We start from the raw sequence: 17145 nt of genomic DNA on the forward strand, positions 1-17145 counted from the left end.
GGCAGGTGACTTCTCATCTGAAGAAGCTGCTGAACTTTAAAGGGCAAGAAAATAAGAGTGGAGAAGGGGAGAAGAGAGGTGGTAGGTTTGGGGAAGGAAAAATTCCACCAGTTAGGGAATGGGGGGTTTGGATCAGAAGTAAGACAGACAGGTGACAAGTAATCACTGGGGGAAGGATACTCTGGTCTTCTGAGCGAAAAGAGTAATGGCAGCACAGCCTTGGCATATCCAAATATTCTTGTCTTGCTAGTGTAAGAAAGATGTTGCAGATTCTTACAAAACAATCTATTTTCTGTTCTCTGTATTGAAAGTTCCTGTGAACCTTGGTTGGGTCAGGGGGGATACATAATTCAAAAGAATTCCTGACAAAGCTACAATTCCAAGGGTTTTAACTTCTGTCATTGGTGTTCCTTAAAATGCCTTTATTGTCCTGTCATGATGTATATGCACGTTTTGGGGAAAGAGTGGAAAGATCGCTTTTCCTTTGGAAACAGGACAGTAGTGATAGCTGTCAGTAGCATACAGCAAAGGTCCATTGACATGCACCTTTCACCAAATCTCTTAGGCTCCCCACACACTCTGTGAAAAAGAGGTTTAGAGAATGTGAAACGCTGCTTTGTAAGAAGAGACAAAAGCAAATGAGCTTTGGTTGTTGATTTCTCTCCAATGCTGAGAAAAGCAGTAGACTCCAGCTACTGCAAGTTTGGGAAAAATGGGGTGGTGTGTCTTTTCTCTGAGATACGAAGCTGGGTTGTAACATGCAAACACAAGGCTCTTGTTACCAGTCAGTAAAAGTTTGCTCTCCTTTCCCCATACTCAGGTGAATATGATGACACTTGCAGAGCACATTATTGAAGCTACGCCTGACAGGATCAAGCGGGAGAATTTTGTGCCAATGGAGTCGCCGCTGGTAGAGAGAACGGAGAGTGCTGCTATGAGCACCACAATGAGCTGGCTGGCCAGTTACCTTGCTGATGTTGATCATCTGCCGAGTGCTGCACAGATAAGGTCAGTAAGAGTTGGGAAGTTGCTCTGGGATTTTGGGCAGGCTGAATAATGGGTAGCATGCACTGATTCTTTAGCCTGCAGATGCTGTTTCTCAGTGGCACTCAGTGCTGGTGCTCCAAGGCCAGCCACACTCCCATGCACAAAGGTATCATTGCCAACACAGCTACAAATTCATGGAAGAATGGGAGTGCATGCAAGAGGGGAAGTGCAACAAAATTGCAGTACCATAAGGTCTGACATGTGACTTCTCTTCCAATGTCAAGCCTATGCAATACAATACAGTCAGCCTTAGGAATGTGGAATGTTGGTTGGAGAGAGAGAGAGGGGAGCTTGAGCTTCTCCCTTAAGCTGACAAATGTTCAGTTCCTTTTCTGTGATGCCAGTTCAGCTGCTTTGTGAGCCAATAATTCCTACTGTGATTGGTATTTCAGAAGTCTGTATAGTGAACCCTTGACCCCTTCTTCGAACACCAGCTTGAGCCCTGCAGGCTCGCCAATCAGTGAAATAGCTTTTGAGAAACCCAGCCTTCCCTCGGCAGCAGACTGGTCTGAATTTCTGAGTGCATCCACCAGCGAGAAGGTAGAGAATGAGTTTGCACAGTTAACTTTATCTGATCACGAGCAGAGAGAACTCTATGAAGCTGCCAAACTCGTCCAGACAGTGTTCAGGAAATATAAGGTATGTGGCCAAAACATCCGATGTCTTCCTCATTAGGTGTGAGAGTACAATTTGTTACAAAATGACATGTGGGTAATACCCACACTTGGGATTAAAAAAAAAAAAGTTTGTCATAACCTTTTCAGTGCTCCTGGCACTCACTTGTTGATGTTTACCCAGCATGTACCATACCAGAGAGAGCATGCTATGCCAAGGTACGCATATGTACGTGCACAGCACTCAAAAAATCATATCCTCAAAATAAACCCTAGAGATTCTGGCAAGTTGCCAGAAATGATCAATGTAAAGATCCACTTTTGAGGATTTCTATCTTATATGAATTGGGTGTAGAGACATCTCTAGGAAATGCCTACACCTGAATCAGACTATGATTAGGAGAAGATTTAGAAGTCAGTGCCCTGCAAGCTGCTGTGAGCCACTTACGTTCTTACAATATCTGTCCTGTTTTTTGTTGAGGTCTGCTAATTATTGTTTCTTTGCTTTTCCACGCAGGGTCGTCCTCTCCGGGAACAGCAAGAGGTGGCTGCTGCTGTCATTCAGCGTTGCTACCGAAAATACAAACAGGTAATCAAGGAAGTGAAATTCTGTGAAACACACAAGTGCCACAAACACGGCCCTCTATAATAGGAATTATCCCACTGTATTTCTCTTGTATGCTTTTCAGCATGCAGCAATGAAATACCCTGCTTAGACAAAATTAAAAACAGAAGAAAATTTGTATCCTGAGTCTTAATTCAGAGAATGCTTCCTTCAAAGGATTTTGTTTGTGATGCCTGCATTTTTACTGTGAGATAGAGGGCAATAATATATTCTATATTGGCTAATATGCATGCTATCATCTGGTGAAACTATTCTCTGACTAGTTGCTTGCCAAATTTCATTGTGAAATTGAAGTTGGTTTTGCCTTCAATAAGGGCAAAGATGAAAAACAGTTTTTTATTTTGCACATACTCGACTTTTAAACTATGGGAAGTCCCGTGTTTAAGCTTGATGCAGCTTGCAGCTTGTTCCAGGACTAAGACTGTTCTCCAAACTCTAGCTGGAGACGTGTTTTTAGGCTGAGTTCTCAACCCCAGAAAAAGAAGACCTTTTTTTTTTTTTTTTTTGGTGGAGGCTACAGCCCAGCTCCATCTTTTTGCTGTACCTTGCTAGATGCAAGCTGTCTAGTGCCTAACAGGCATGGTATATAAAATGAAAGGCAAGATGCTGTACTCTTTCACAACCTTCAAAAACGTTTATTTGGGAAGCCTTTCTAGTGTTAGGTGACTGCATTGTGATTTACATTCAAACTTGTCACATGGCTGTCATTCTGGAGTGGTGCTTTCTGTAAATAGTGAAACTTAATTCCTTTCAAAATCTGCGTGACAAACTGTTTTGTCTTGGATCCTGGAATCACATCTTTTTGAAAGAAGATTTTTTTTTTGTTTTGTTTTTTTCCGTTCTTTATTTGTAGAACTAACATTAACTATGTATTTTCTGTTTCTCCCTAAGCTTACTTGGATAGCCTTGAAGGTAATACAAATACAAACACTGTTTTGGAAACCATCCCCCTTGAGTCACAAACTTTCACATCCAGTATAAACCAGGGGAACCTGGCATTTAGTAAAATGTTTTAATAGTATCCACTAATAAATTCCTGTGGTAGATAAATCACTGACAAATCAAACCTCTTTTGGGAGTTATGCAGGGGCTGCTGTGCCACAGCATATCAACAGGAAAGTACAATTTAAAAATAAAAAAGTCTCCTGCTTCTACAGGTGCTCATATAAGCAGTGATGGGCTGAGGTGCAGATGATTTCAAGAGGAGAAGCTTTCCTTTGTTGCTACTTATTAGCTTTCACTTTATGATCGTTGCCTTGGCATTCAGGGAGCACAGGGGAACATTTATGCCACCCACGCATCTGATGTGCTCTCCATTCTACCTGCCTTCCAAAGTATTTTGAGCATTCCTCTTTAAAACACCTGGGCCATGGATTCCTTAGACCACTGTCTCTTGTACTTTGCTGCTCTTGCTGGGGGCATGGCAGTTAATGCCAGCCTTACATTGTTCATGGCCAATAATTTTCTACTGTAAAAATGGATTTTCCAGCTGTGCAATGTCTTGCTCTTATCAGATACTGCAATCAGCTGAGCTTTTCTCAAAGCTAGCCAGGATGCAGGGCATGGTTTTCCTGGAGATAATGTGTCCTCAGGATGATTTTCCATCCTCAGCTTCCTCCAGCACCCCAGACTTGTATCAGTTAAGTATTCTTCTATCAGGGCACGAGAGCTGAGCTTTCTTTGGACTGCTGAACTAGCTGAGACTTGCCTCTTTGGAGATCAGGTCACTCCTCCATTTATCCTCTTCCCAGTTGGAGGGAAAGGAGGAAGAGAGGGAGTCTGGGGAGTTGTGGGTGGCCCAGAGACTCAGTACTTGAGCAGGTAGTCATCCAAGTGGGTCTTAGAGTTGAATGCAAACATACTGAGGTCTAGTCTATCCAGAGAATTTTCTCTTTCACATGCCTTGTTCCTCTGTTATGTTACTTTATCACTGGGATCAGCACAGGCTTATGAATAGATTAGAATAGTCATAGCTCACATCACTGTTTCATACTTAAACCCTTCTATTCAGGGGTTTGTAACTCAGCCACAGAAGTGCCCTCTGGGCTTAAAATTGGAAGGAAAACCATCACCAGCCTGTGAGCAGACTTATTGAAAACAGCTAATTTAAAAACACAATCTGGTCTATTTAATTATAAATGTATAAAGCAGGAGAAGAAAAAAGGCAAAATATAACTGCACCTAATGACTGCTTCAATTCCAAAAAGTGAAATTTGGTAAATAGTGGTCTGTTATAATATTGAAGGGATTTTTGCTTTTGGGATGGTGTTGGGTTTTTTTGTTTGCTTTTTTTTGTTTTTGTTTTCCCAGTAGACAAGAGAAGTCTATTAAAATATGCTAGGACATTACCTTATAGAGGGCGGTGGCTGCTGTGTCTGTCTCATCTGTCTGCTAAAGTGAGCAGAAGTCATAGCTGATAAAATGTCCAGGAATAACAGTGCTAAAATTTTTGAAAGTGATAAAGCTTTCAAAATAACACTCTGTCATAATGTTAGTTAAGAGGTATGATTGCAACTTCTGTAGATTATTCTACATCTCTATTAATCTTATAGAAGATGACTTTTTAAAATATTTATGGTGGTGTATGGTTTCTATTAAGTGGCCATCTACTTGCAAATTTTAAAATAAAAGGGCATAAAATAAAGATTTGCTTTTAAAGTGTTTATTCCTGCTTTATTTGAAATCACAGGGATAGAAATAATACAGCAGTGCTACAGGGAATTTTGAATGTAACTGCTCATACAGATTTGCAAGTTCAATGGGTGCTTATTTATAGACTTCTAATGAGAATTAGTTTTGTCAATGATTTGTTTTGTTTAAGTTATATGTTATTCTATTTGAAATGTTTGGATTTAAATGGATATATGAGCAATAAAAATTTTTACAGTATTGTGTTGTGGCATAGAAAAAGCTGTTTTAAGTTGGCTTTTCAAAGTTATTTGTCCTAAGAAAGTGAAATACACATGTGAACACCAAAATAGGTTCTTAAAGTACTTCATTCACAAGATACATTTAAGCGAAGACATTTAAAAAGTGTATTTTGTCTTTTGCTAATTTGTTAGCATTTTGGAATATTTACTCATGCTGCTTTATTCGTATAGTTACTTAGATGGGTGTGTTTTGTTGTTGTTACTATGAGACTTGACAAATAATAGCTGCACAGAAATGAGCATCCTGTACTTTTAATGAGATTTCTGCATGCAAGGGAAACAAACAGTTCATCTAAGTGTACTTAATTGAATTGTCTCTAATGCAGACCCACTCCAGTAAAAATATGAAACAGTGTAAACACAACTCAGGATTGGCTCCAGTTGCTCTAAAGTTGGTTGTGAGTGTAGTACAACTGGATCTGGTCATTAGCATGTACTCATAGAGCCTCTGACGGCTAGGCGTTAAAACCAATCCCATCAAACTATTCCATTGACAGCAAAACAGGTAGTTGCTTTCCTGGTGCAGACCAGGTTCTGCACCTGATTTCATAGTTGTTCTGGTTTGCTGTAGCCCTTTTCTCAAGGAGTTCCCGATCAGTGAGTAGATGCTCATTTGCTTTACATCATGTCTTAGCAGTACAAGTGGCCTTTCACTGTAGGAACCTGCTTCTTGCTGTTCTTGTTTTTTTTTGTTTGTTTTGTTTTTGGTTTTGGAATGCCTCAGCTTCTCTTTGTTTTTCTTGTAGTATGCACTTTATAAAAAGATGACACAAGCTGCCATTCTTATCCAGAGCAAATTCCGAAGCTATTATGAGCAGAAAAAATTCCAGCAGAGCCGAAGAGCCGCAATGCTGATCCAGCAGTACTACCGCAGCTACAAAGAATGTGGGAAGAGGAAGCAAAACCGTCGGGCAGCCACCATTGTACAACAGAAACTCAGGTGAGTTGTTGGGATTGTTAAGTGCTACCAGGATCTTTATATGACATTGTTTACACTGTTCAGGGCTGTGCTGTAGTTTAAATAGGCCAGTGGGATAACTACAGTGGTTCATAGGATGATTATTCTTGCATTTACTGCTGTCCTCCCCAGTTTTGCCTGTGCTTCAAAGTTGTTTTTTGTGTGTGTGTTTAGAAGCAGTCTGCTTACCAAGAAACAGGATCAAGCTGCTCGCAAGATCATGAGATTTTTACGACGCTGCCGCCACAGGTACAACATTACCTTATGGTATCTGCTCTTCAGTAGAGCAATTTAATAATATTCAAGTGTGTCAGCAGTGAGTGCAATGTAAAGGATAATAGAATCAACTCTCTACAGATCTTTTAATCAAATAACAAAGCACAGCTGCTTCCAAGATACACTCACAGAAAGGAAATCTTTAACTTAGGACTGTTGCTGAAAGAGAATCATCATGTTCACTTCCACTGCTGATATAGTAAAGCAGCCAAGGTCACGTCAGGCAGACACAGAATAAAGAAATATTGAGTAAAAAAAAAAAGGCAAAAGGTTTTTAAAGTTGGACTTGAGGATGTTGGGAGCAGGGCGAGGAGGGGATAAGCTCTTTGAAGGATAGCTACAGCTCATAAATGCTACACAGATCTGTATGCTGCACAAACTGTTTGTGGTATGTGATAAAATGCAAAATGTGATATCTTGTGTATACCAGAAATACTTTCAGTTTAGTCACAAGGGTCACTTGGTAGACTGTCATCACATATAGCTTCTTTTTAATGTGGACAGGTGGAATGTGCCAGCAAAGTAGAAGTTAGTTCACTTCAGCCACTCCACACATACTCAGTAACTGGGAGTACAGACAAAGACATGAAGACGAATTCTCTCCTGCCAGTATGAGAACCTGAGCATGCTTGCCAAAGTGCTCACTTGCAACACGAGGCAGGTTGACACATGACACTACTGTGCCAGTACTCTGCTATATGCAGGGTGTCTGTCCTGATTTTCCAATGAAAGGAGCTCATATATGATCAGTTTGCAAACTGGAAATTTGCCTAGACAAAAGTGAATTTAGATGTTTCTGACTCTGCTCTCCATTCTCACCACACATGCATCTCATCTGCTAACAGCACTCAGGAGCTGGTCTGACCTAATATATTTTAAAGCATGTATAGTTCAGCCCAGTGATGTCTGAGAGTAAACAGAGCTCAGAGTCAGAGACGCATGTGATAAACTTGATTTTAGACACATGACTCTAGTCCGTGTGGAAGATTTTAGAGCTGCAGTTTGCAGGAGGTTGGCGTGGCTCACGTTGTGGAAGGGCATCTTACCTCCAGGTTCAATGGCAAGTAACACGCAGATAAGAAAGAAGGCTTTATAGCTTCCAGGACAGTTCTAAATGCATTTGACACAGCCACAGTAGATCGTGAAGAAGCACACGTGGCTTTGTGCTCATAGCGGGGCGTATGGAAGGGACCGAAAGGTTTGTTTGATCATGTTCATTAGGCAACTTGTCCCAATGAATTAGACAGAGACTTGGAACTCATATCCTCTCAGATCTGCTTGAGGTCCAGGCAGTCCCTGGGAAAGCCACCTACCTGTTGCCATCTTCGAAGGTTATGGCGTCAAACTGCCAGATGCTCCTACAGCTTACTTGCATACCCAACTCCAGAGAATGTGACTATTAGTTTTATCACTGGGTTTCCCAATAATGTCTGGAATGTGCAATGCACTTCATTCATGCTCTGTTAGACCTTCATCTGTCAAGTAGCCTAGACTCTTCAGAATTGCCCATGGTTCCAGCAGTTTTTCTTGCCTTCAGCTCATTGCCTTCCTCTTTCTCAGCATCTCCTATTTCCTTCTTAGAGCGAGACCTACTCATCTGTATCACTGAAGTTTGCAGGCAAGTCACTTCCCTTTTGCCTGTAGCCTGATCTTTCTTTTGAGCAGCATTGTCCCTGCTGCTGTGTACCTCTGGGAGAAGGGTTTAGGTCTTGTGTATTTCTAGACAAACAGTAAGAACAAGAAGCAGGTTGGGGGGAATCCATTGCGAGAAGGTTTTCTCTGGCTTCTGTCATGCTGCACAGAAACTCAAGTTTCTGCAACAGTGTAGCCCTGTGTGTATTGGTAGGCACTTTGTTAGAGATTATGGTGACTTGGGAAGTAGTCCATGGTTCCTGGTTAGGATGCAACAAAGGAAAAAAAAAAAAATATTTCTACCGAAGATGTGACTGTTTCAAAACTGCCTTGCATTTTCTTCTGAAATGAAAACAATCACAGTCATGGTCATGTACTTTTTCTAAGCAGTTAAAAGGGTTTAAAACTGTGTTAGTGTTATTAATATTAACGGACACAAACTTTATCCAGGAGCGTTCTGGCATCAGCAAATGCCAAAAATAAAAGCAAAATTTCCCAAATATGATAAAAAACAGTGTTGAGAAGCAGTTTGACACCAACATAACTTTAGAGAACTTTTTAAAAATTTGTGACAAGTTTGGGCCTCTTTTCCCGTATTCCCCCTGCTTGTCAGAAAAGCTTGAAGTAAGCAGTTACAAAGAAAGATTTTTTTCCAGAACAGTTGGTGCTCTCTGCATGTAGGCTGCATCCGTGATCCTGGGATGATGCCACAGGGACAGCTCATGGGCCCTTGGACCCTCCTGGCTTCAGGTACCATACAGAGTGATCTGGTCCCTTGTGCTTGCTTGAGCTTGTTGAAGAATGATATGCCAGTGAGGTTCATAGACCTTTATTACTACACAGGATTTTGAAGGTAAATAGATTTAAGTGTTTTGCTTGTGTAAGCAACTGCAAAGGGAAAGTGTAAAAGTGGAAGTAATACAGATTTACTTCTTAAACCAGATATTTACCTGTTCACTGTCTCAGCTGACTCTGAAACTGTCCCATTTGCTTCCTCACCTGGCTGGAAGGAGCCAAGGGCAAGAGCCATGTGCTTTCCCCAGCACAGCCATGTCCTGGCCTTGGACCATTTGTGTTCTTTCCTTCCGAAGCCAGGCTCTGCAACCTTCTTTCAGTGCTACCCTGTTCATTGTGCGTGTACACTGGGGTACTAGGTGGCAAGACAAGGTAATTGGTTCCTTCTCATCTGCTGCTCTTCAAGCTTTAAATCTCTTTTTTGTGTTTAAAAAAAAAAAAAAAACACTTTTCCGTGTCTTAATAATTACACTTATTCCTTGCTACTTGGCTTTTCTTGCTTACATCTTTCTAAAGATAATGTAATAAAACTTAAGATGTTAAATAAGTTTAAAAACACCTATATATATATACTCCTCATAACTTTGCCCTTTCAGCCTCCTGCGTATCCTGTGTAATGCTCATATAGGATACAGCTGATGGCAGTGTGCCTGGTACAATTCCACACACAGTTTCAGGGGTACTGCTTTTGAAATCCCACCACAGACTCCTGTTGAAATGCTCAAAATTAGCACATGGCTGCTATAAACAAGAAACTAAGGAAGTCTAAAATACGTCATCCATCCAAGCTCCTGAACATGCAGGGACAAGCCCTAACAACCAGTGTTATTTACTGCTCTTTATCATAAAAATGGCACAAGGCTACTTGTTAAACCACAGTGCCTTGTCAGTACCAGAGATAGAAATGACTGATATTTTTGGAAAATCTGGGGGAGTGACAGAGAAAAGAGAGCGTATGCAGGAACATCAGAGAAGCATGATCTTGTAGCAGATGCCTGTCAGCTGATAGACAAGGCAGGATGTAAAAGCCAGTTGCAGTCTGTCATATGGATATTGAGCTAAATGAAAAGGCAGTGAATTCTTAAAGTTCAAAATTCAACCTCAAAAAAAAAAATCAATTTGACTTTTGTCCACATACAGATTCTGTTGCTGGAACAATAAAGGAGTCTTACTGAGAGATTATCCTGGAGCCTTTGTGCAAGGGTTACTCAGGCTTTCTCCTGGTAACCATCTGGTTGCTTACTTTTCACACCTTTTTTTAAATAGATCAAAGTCTAGTTTAAGCCAATTATGAGAACTCTTTCTAGGCTAACATTCAGAAGAACAGCTTAAATGATCTTCCTGTTCCATTTTTTTAATTAGCCTTTTGTCACAAATACCAAGTAGAGCAAACATGATTCCTATCAGCTTGAGGATCCGTGTCAGTGTGTGTAAATAGGCATGTTGGTCTTGTGATTTCTGATCTCCTGAACTTATGCTTGTTGCCTGATCAGACAGTATTTCCAACGTTTAGACAGTTAATGATGTGGTTGGAGCTCTTTTAGTAATGGATGAGTAGACATTGCTGAAAATCAGAAGCGGGATGTAAGTTTTGGTTGAGTGTATTCTTACAGAAGATATTGGCATTCTACTGGCTGAATGTTAGCAGGCATCATGAAGACAAAAGTAGTCATTCATCATCAGCAGTCATTCTGATTTCTGATGGTCAGATGTATTTTTTCCTTTTGACTTTGGAAAAAATTGTTTATTCATCTATTGTCATGTTGTCAAAAATCTGGTGAAAAACATGCATCAACCATAACATGGTACCAACATGACTTGTTGCTGAAGTGTTGGTTGTAGAGAATGAGAAACACGACCTTCCTGGACTCAAAGGAGAGCTTCACCCATCATTGTTCCTTGCCCAGACCTCTCCATTCATTGGCATTTGGCTTTCAACCTAAAATTAGCTGTTACATCTACTATGAATTGGCTTGTCTCCTGGAATACTGTCCTGTGTGAGACAGAATTAAAGGTTTACGTATTTGATGGTTTTGGAAAGAATCCACCTATTTAGTGTTTTCCAACTACTTTAGAGCTGTAAGGAAAACTGAGAGCTCTGAAGTAGGTTTGGGTTATCTGAACTGAATTCATATGTGATCCATACAGTCAGCTTTCTCCAGGAAGATAACGTTCTATTTCCTATTCTTTCTCTGAGTTGTATGAGAACTTTATTCTTCTGGGAAGTATCTGCACCAATGCTAGGCTGTGCTGCAGTGTTTTTTATGGAGTAGTGTTTGGCCTGAGTTAGAAATCAGATAGTTGTTGTAAGAAGGGAAAGCAGGATGCAGCTGGAAATACAATGGGGATGACAGTATTGGATTTATTTATGTCCTGCCCTAAAACACCTCAACAAAGGACTCCTTCTCTGGTAAAGAGGAGGAGTCCAGTAGGCAGGAGGTGGGAAGGATTCTTTCTCTCCAGGCAAGCAGAAGTGTTGTCTCCTTCTCCCTGAAGTGAATTTCTTGGTAAGGTACGGTTATTGCCATGTGTGTGCTAATAGCTCTTTGGTATTGTTTTGCAATCTGAAGCCCACTGGTGGACCATAGGCTGTACAAAAGGGTGAGTGTAGCTGCCTGCTAGCCAGTTCCTCTCTTCCATTTTAAATATTTTTGCTTTCTGCTTGCTTGCATGGGGCTGCAGCCAAGATATGCCAGTAAGTTTCACCTCCATTAATTATATAAACAGAAACCTGTATAAACTAACCCTACTGCAATGACTAACACTGCTGCTTTTATAACAGGACAGAGCTCTGCAGTAGATGTTACCGGTGCATGAACATGTGAAAAAGGACATGTGTATTCATCATGGGCATGCTTAGGTGGTGGTGTTGATGGGATATTTTACAGTATCCAAATAGACTGTTAGTAGATCTTGGAACTTGACTGTGTCTGCATTTACATACCCTCAATGAATAATGATGTCCTTTGTTGTGAGAATGCAATGGCATTCAGGCTAGAAGCTGCTGTACAGGTGCAGCTTAAACTAGATGGGTATTTGTTTCTGCCAGAGCCAGAGTGAAGTAGAAGAGCTCTTCACACTGCTTTTTTCTTCCTAAAATGACTAAGCACCAATGCTTATCTTCCAGAAGTTGCTCTTCGGTAAGTTGCACATCTGGTTACCTTGCCAGGGCCAGCTCTTTGCTACCCAACAGAAGAGTGAGAATACATCAGTGTTCCTGTGGCAGGTGACAGTCCCTGTGTATGAGCAGAGGATGCTGCAGCTTCCAAGACGTGTGCCTGAGTTGTCAGCAGGACTGCTCAATATCACCTTGAATTTGAGAGGCTGTAGGACAACAGAGTTTATATTCTTTCGCAGAAGCTACAGCTGGAAATAACACTGTGTTCATTACTACTATTTCAAGAGGATTTGTGTGAACTCTTGTTCTTGTAGCATTCAGAATAGAAAACTGAATTGTTGATTGTGGAGATTTACTGACCTTGAAATGCAGAGACGATTTTTACAATTTAGGATTGAGTGTATGAATCAGGCATAAGACTCCTGGAGGCATCATTACTGGTTTAACTATTGAGCCTAATAAAGAAGCAATAACAAATCATGTTTCTTTCAAAACTAGGATGTCTCTTCACCATTTTTGTTGCATATTCTCAGATTTTTGCAAGTAACAATTTGGGGTTTTTAATAACAACCAATGAAACAAGAATGGCTTGAAATGGGAATAAAGGCCCAGATGTGCCTTAATTTTTTAAGTCCTTGCTTTGATGGATTTTGCCCTGATGGAGGAAGAGAAATGTTGCTCTTGACTGCAGAGGCACCAGTGCCGTGCCAGAATTTGCTAGCCAGAACGCCATAGATCCAGCTTTTATGGCTTATGTTAATGTATGTTTCACCTAATATAGGTTTAATCAGGAACAGTGTAAAAATAGCTTGCATTCTCTTAATGGTGGGCCACCTGGGTGGCTTGTTTTTACTAATCTGATTCTTTGGGTTTAATTAAGGCTGGTGCTTTTTGGTCTACAGTTGTGTGTATGGTTTCAAAGGCCTCTTGGGGGGGGGGGGAAGGGGAACATAATTTGGGTTTGAAAACAAATCACTGTAAGTAACTTTAAAAAAAAGCCATTCTGATTAGATAAGTCAACCTATCTTTGTTGTAAGGGTATTAGTAAGTGTTGATCTCTTTTTTATAAAAGTAGACAAGTTTAACTATCTTTAATTTTGGGGTCAGCTACCATATGCCGTAGGACAGTAATGAATGCTGCAGACAAATGATGATATTTTCTTAAGCTACCGGTAGAGCAGGACACACAGTGTGTAAGAAAACAACTAGCATAGCTTCCAGCCTTTCCTGTTTTTGCAGTTTTGGTGCTCTCTTCTCAGTCTTCCTTCTCTCCAGGGAGTTTCTGCTAACCTGATGGGACTGGCCATGTGCAGGCATGCCTGCATGATTCCTGCTGTGCCCCAGATGTGGGTGCCTCTGCCTCGCTGTCCGTAGGCTTGGGATGCCAGCAGAAAGCCCCACTATGAGGTCAGGGTGCATGCTGCAACCCTGGGTGCTGCACAAGCTGGAAGCTACACTGCGTTCCCCACTAGCAGCACCATGTATGACTTTTGCGCATCAAGCATGAGGGGGATATATTTTAAGACCTTTGTTCCGTGAATAGGAAAAACGATTTAAACTTAAAATGTGCATACCAAAGTGGGCTAGTTGCATTCAAAACTGAAAAAGTGCGATGTATGACTTGAACACAGACAAGTAAAGCAATTGTCCTTGTGTGCCTTTCCATTCAAGACGAGGAGTCTGAGTTGGAGAGCAGATGCATGCTGCAGTCTCAAGATACACTAAAGCTGATTTGTGTTACGTGGTCAGTGAACTAGTACAGGAGACAGTGAAGAGCAGTCTATATGTGAGACCTCAGTACATGCATTTTGAAAGCTTGCTAGTTAAGTGAATGGTTGGTGGACAATAAAGAATATTCTGTGAATACATATCAACACTACATGATGTGTTTCAGTCTTTTGTTAGTGCACGTGTATGGGATGGAAAAGAGCAGCATAGCTGCTGTATTGTATTGGGTGCTCCACAGGGAGACTGAGCACCCAGATAGCATTGGAGAAGCAAGTGCAGGGTGCAGGTACACAGCTAGCACCCAGCTCCCTGGGCATGAGCAAAGCCAGGGAAAGCCATCCCAAGGGCATGCTCCGTAGGCATGGTGACTCAGCTCAAGATCCCTTTGGCAGGCCAGTCACCAGTATTGGCCAATTAGTTGTTGCACCTTAAGACTTTGTGTTTGTAAAAGCAAATCAAAAATTACCAGAAAGCAGATTTACAGATTCTGAAAGTTTAGTAGCATATGCAAGTCTTGCCTTGAATGGCAAATGATGTGGGATACATCAGGAAATCAGGAAGTTGCCACTCCCAGGAGAAGGCTTAATGGCTCGGGTAGATGATCTAAAAGAAGCCCAGAACTTCAGTTATGTTGTTCTTTGAATTGTGTGTGGCTTCACACTGTTACCTCAGGTTTTGTGTACAGTAACATTCAGCTGTTAGAACTGCTGTTGAAAGTTTCGGTAAAAGTAGAATCTGTGAGAAAAATTGACTGGATTAAAATTTCTTTTAGCCAATGGCAAGAAAAACAAGGTATAAGCAAAAAACTATTCCTACATGTGTTTTAGTGATCTGTCCTTAGCTTTATTACCATTGTCTGCAGTGACAGTTTCTAGCACTGAGAGCTCTTCCAAAGAAAATACAGTAATGAATTCTGTTTTACAGATAAAATGCTGTAAGAGCAATCCTTGATATCCTGTGGTAGTATGTGTCAAATTTTCTCATACTCCTCTGTTGGGCTTCACAGGGATGTCTGCTGGTGAAGTGAGGAGCTTATAGGAATAGCATTCAGTTGGTATTTAATAATACAAGAATACATTGCAGGCAAATGTATTTATGTACATAGGTATAAGTAAAATATACTGCTAATATTCTCCCTTTCCCAGTAGGTCCGTGTTTTATTTTTAAGGCAGTGATTTGTCATTCTGTACATTCTTACAGTGGGACCCAGCCAGTAATGCAGGCATCTGGGTTCACCTCTAATGCACATCATTGAAGAAACATGAATCAGGAAAACAGTTTCAATCATGCTAAATTAACTTGTTCCGCTTAAATGTACTTTCTCTCATTATCTGGAAAACATTAGCTATAAAACATCACAAAGTCTATCAACTGCTGTTCTGCTGAAATAAGTTTGTTATGGCCAGTCATTTTTTTGCCGCTTTGAGTTCATGTACAACATATGTGCATATGCTGTTTATGCATGCACATATGAAAAGTATTTTGGGGCACGCTGGCTTATCCATACATGCTGAAGGAATGTCTGTAATGTACGAAGTTGACGTATTCTGTACACAGACATTGTGCTCACGTAGTGTGCATATGCAGATAAGAGTTTGCTTCCATGTTTCAGTTTGAGATCAATTTGAAAAGAGGTTTTCATTATTTTTTCTGGATTGATTTGGGTTATATTAAACCATGATCAGTAAAGGGAGGGAAGGGGTGACATTTTATTTTCCAACTTGAGACTAAATTTGCTATCTTAGAATCATAGAATCATTAAGGTTGGAAGAGACCTTCAAGATCATCCTGCAGTAGAAGTTAAAAGACTTTATAGAAGGAAAAAAAAAATCCAGTTATTATTGCCTTTAAGTAATAGTTTTACTTCTCAGAGGAATTTAGTCCAGTGGACATATTTCAGCTGACCAATGCTTGCTATGCAGAGTTGTCCCTGCTCATCTGTTAAGCCATCCTCTGTAGCTTCCTGTGAAAGAGACCTTTGTTTGTAGTCCAGAATCAGGATGTGAACAGAAATATGTCTGCTTGAGCTGTTACCCCTTTTGCCTCTCAGTAGGCAGGTGATCTAGAGCAGAGCACAAGGAGCAAGTCTCTTCATACTGGTGGCTGATCACTTTCTGCCTGCAGCAAAGCTTAAGTTCTCTCTGGGGCAGAACAAGTGCAGTTGTTATCGATGATAAGTAAAAAGGAATGTATTCACTTATGGCATCTTTCGTTTATAAGTAGATTCCCCTTCCCCCTACCTCATTTCTTACTTGATTAAATGCTGCTCTCCGGTGTGGGGAGCGTGCACATAACACCTGAATTCATTTTCTCCGGTAAGTATAACTTTATTTTCTACCTGAGTAAACAACATTTCCTATATTTTGTTGTTGTCTGCATAACCTTCCCTTTCTTGGCATTTCAGCAACGAACCTCCTTCTACTCCTGTGCAACTAGGACTTGTATTTTTTTAATACATTTTTAATACATGCTGTGCAGCAGCAATTTCATTTAAGTAACTAGGTTTTTATGCTTCTAAATGAGATTGAGAATGGGGGAATGTTATAAGGGATTGAAAAGTCCACTTTGCTCAAGTTTAGGATAACGTGAGAAAAAGTACTGGGATATGCGACACTACATGCAACAAAATTTTTCAAAGTAATTTCTTTTTTCATTTACCTCTTGCAGGGGCTGAATGTGTTTGGAGCTCAAATGTGTGTGTTAAATTGCAGACCGCATGCTCTGGGGTGTCATTCTTATTGGGCCTTTCTGTCTTTTTTGTTTTGCAACCCAAATGAGATATCTGGAAAAAGGCAAGAGCTCCCTTTTCTTAAATGTCCCACAGGCTATTTCAGCTCTCAGAGCAACAGGTAACTCACCAGAAAGACTACTCTGGCTCCTGCACCCTGTCTGTTACACTGATCAGCATTGCCAGAACTTACTGCTGTAAAACTCACAGATTCATTAAACATTTCCCTGGCTGGGCATTATGGAGTAAATTTGATGAAGCAGCTTTGTGTTATGCTTTACCCATGAAGCCATTGTTTGCTGAAATTCTTTCTAAGTAGGCCTAATTCATTTGCTGACACACTCCCATACAAGACTCGGGGAGGGTACGTGGGGAGAGAAGTTGCTGCTCGCTTCTGGGGCTGTTGCTTTCTACATTGCTTCAGCACATAATGATGCAGCCTCCTTGTATGGTGTCCAAGTAAGTAACACAGTTCAAAGGGCAGAAGCTTGGTCTGGCTGGAATTTGGGAACTGGGACGTAGCTCTTGAGTGTCAGGGCTGGAAGCTCATAGGTGAAACCATCTTCTTGTCCCTTTTCGTAAGTCAGTACCATGGCCGTGATTCAGACACCTTAGCAGTGATCATCTCTATTGCACGTGCTTTCTCCGTCCATCAGCTCTTCAGCAATTGCTGAGGGAATGACCTTGTACTTTA

At 40.9% G+C, this 17145-nt stretch overlaps 1 protein-coding gene across 13 annotated transcripts in view; it reads left to right on the forward strand.

Moving 5' to 3' along the window:
- CAMTA1 (calmodulin binding transcription activator 1) overlaps positions 1-17145 on the forward strand; it is a 375482-nt gene that overhangs the window by 350328 nt on the left and 8009 nt on the right. For 3 of the 13 annotated variants that reach the window (XM_080563939.1, XM_080563932.1, XM_080563933.1), the window contains 7 exons: positions 821-1008; positions 1440-1686; positions 2179-2250; positions 3178-3198; positions 5963-6156; positions 6349-6423; positions 11448-11478. In XM_080563939.1, coding sequence (XP_080420065.1) covers positions 821-1008; positions 1440-1686; positions 2179-2250; positions 3178-3198; positions 5963-6156; positions 6349-6423; positions 11448-11478 — 828 coding nt within the window. Of the gene's footprint in view, positions 1-820; positions 1009-1439; positions 1687-2178; positions 2251-3177; positions 3199-5962; positions 6157-6348; positions 6424-8738; positions 11416-11447; positions 11479-12046; positions 16362-16390; positions 16573-17145 lie in introns of those variants that run through there. The other 10 variants (XM_080563929.1, XM_080563935.1, XM_080563940.1 and 7 more) reach the window with 9 other exon arrangements.

Source organism: Anser brachyrhynchus, assembly GCF_964034855.1.
Source record: "Anser brachyrhynchus genome assembly, chromosome: 21".
NCBI classification, from domain to species: Eukaryota; Metazoa; Chordata; class Aves; order Anseriformes; family Anatidae; genus Anser; species Anser brachyrhynchus.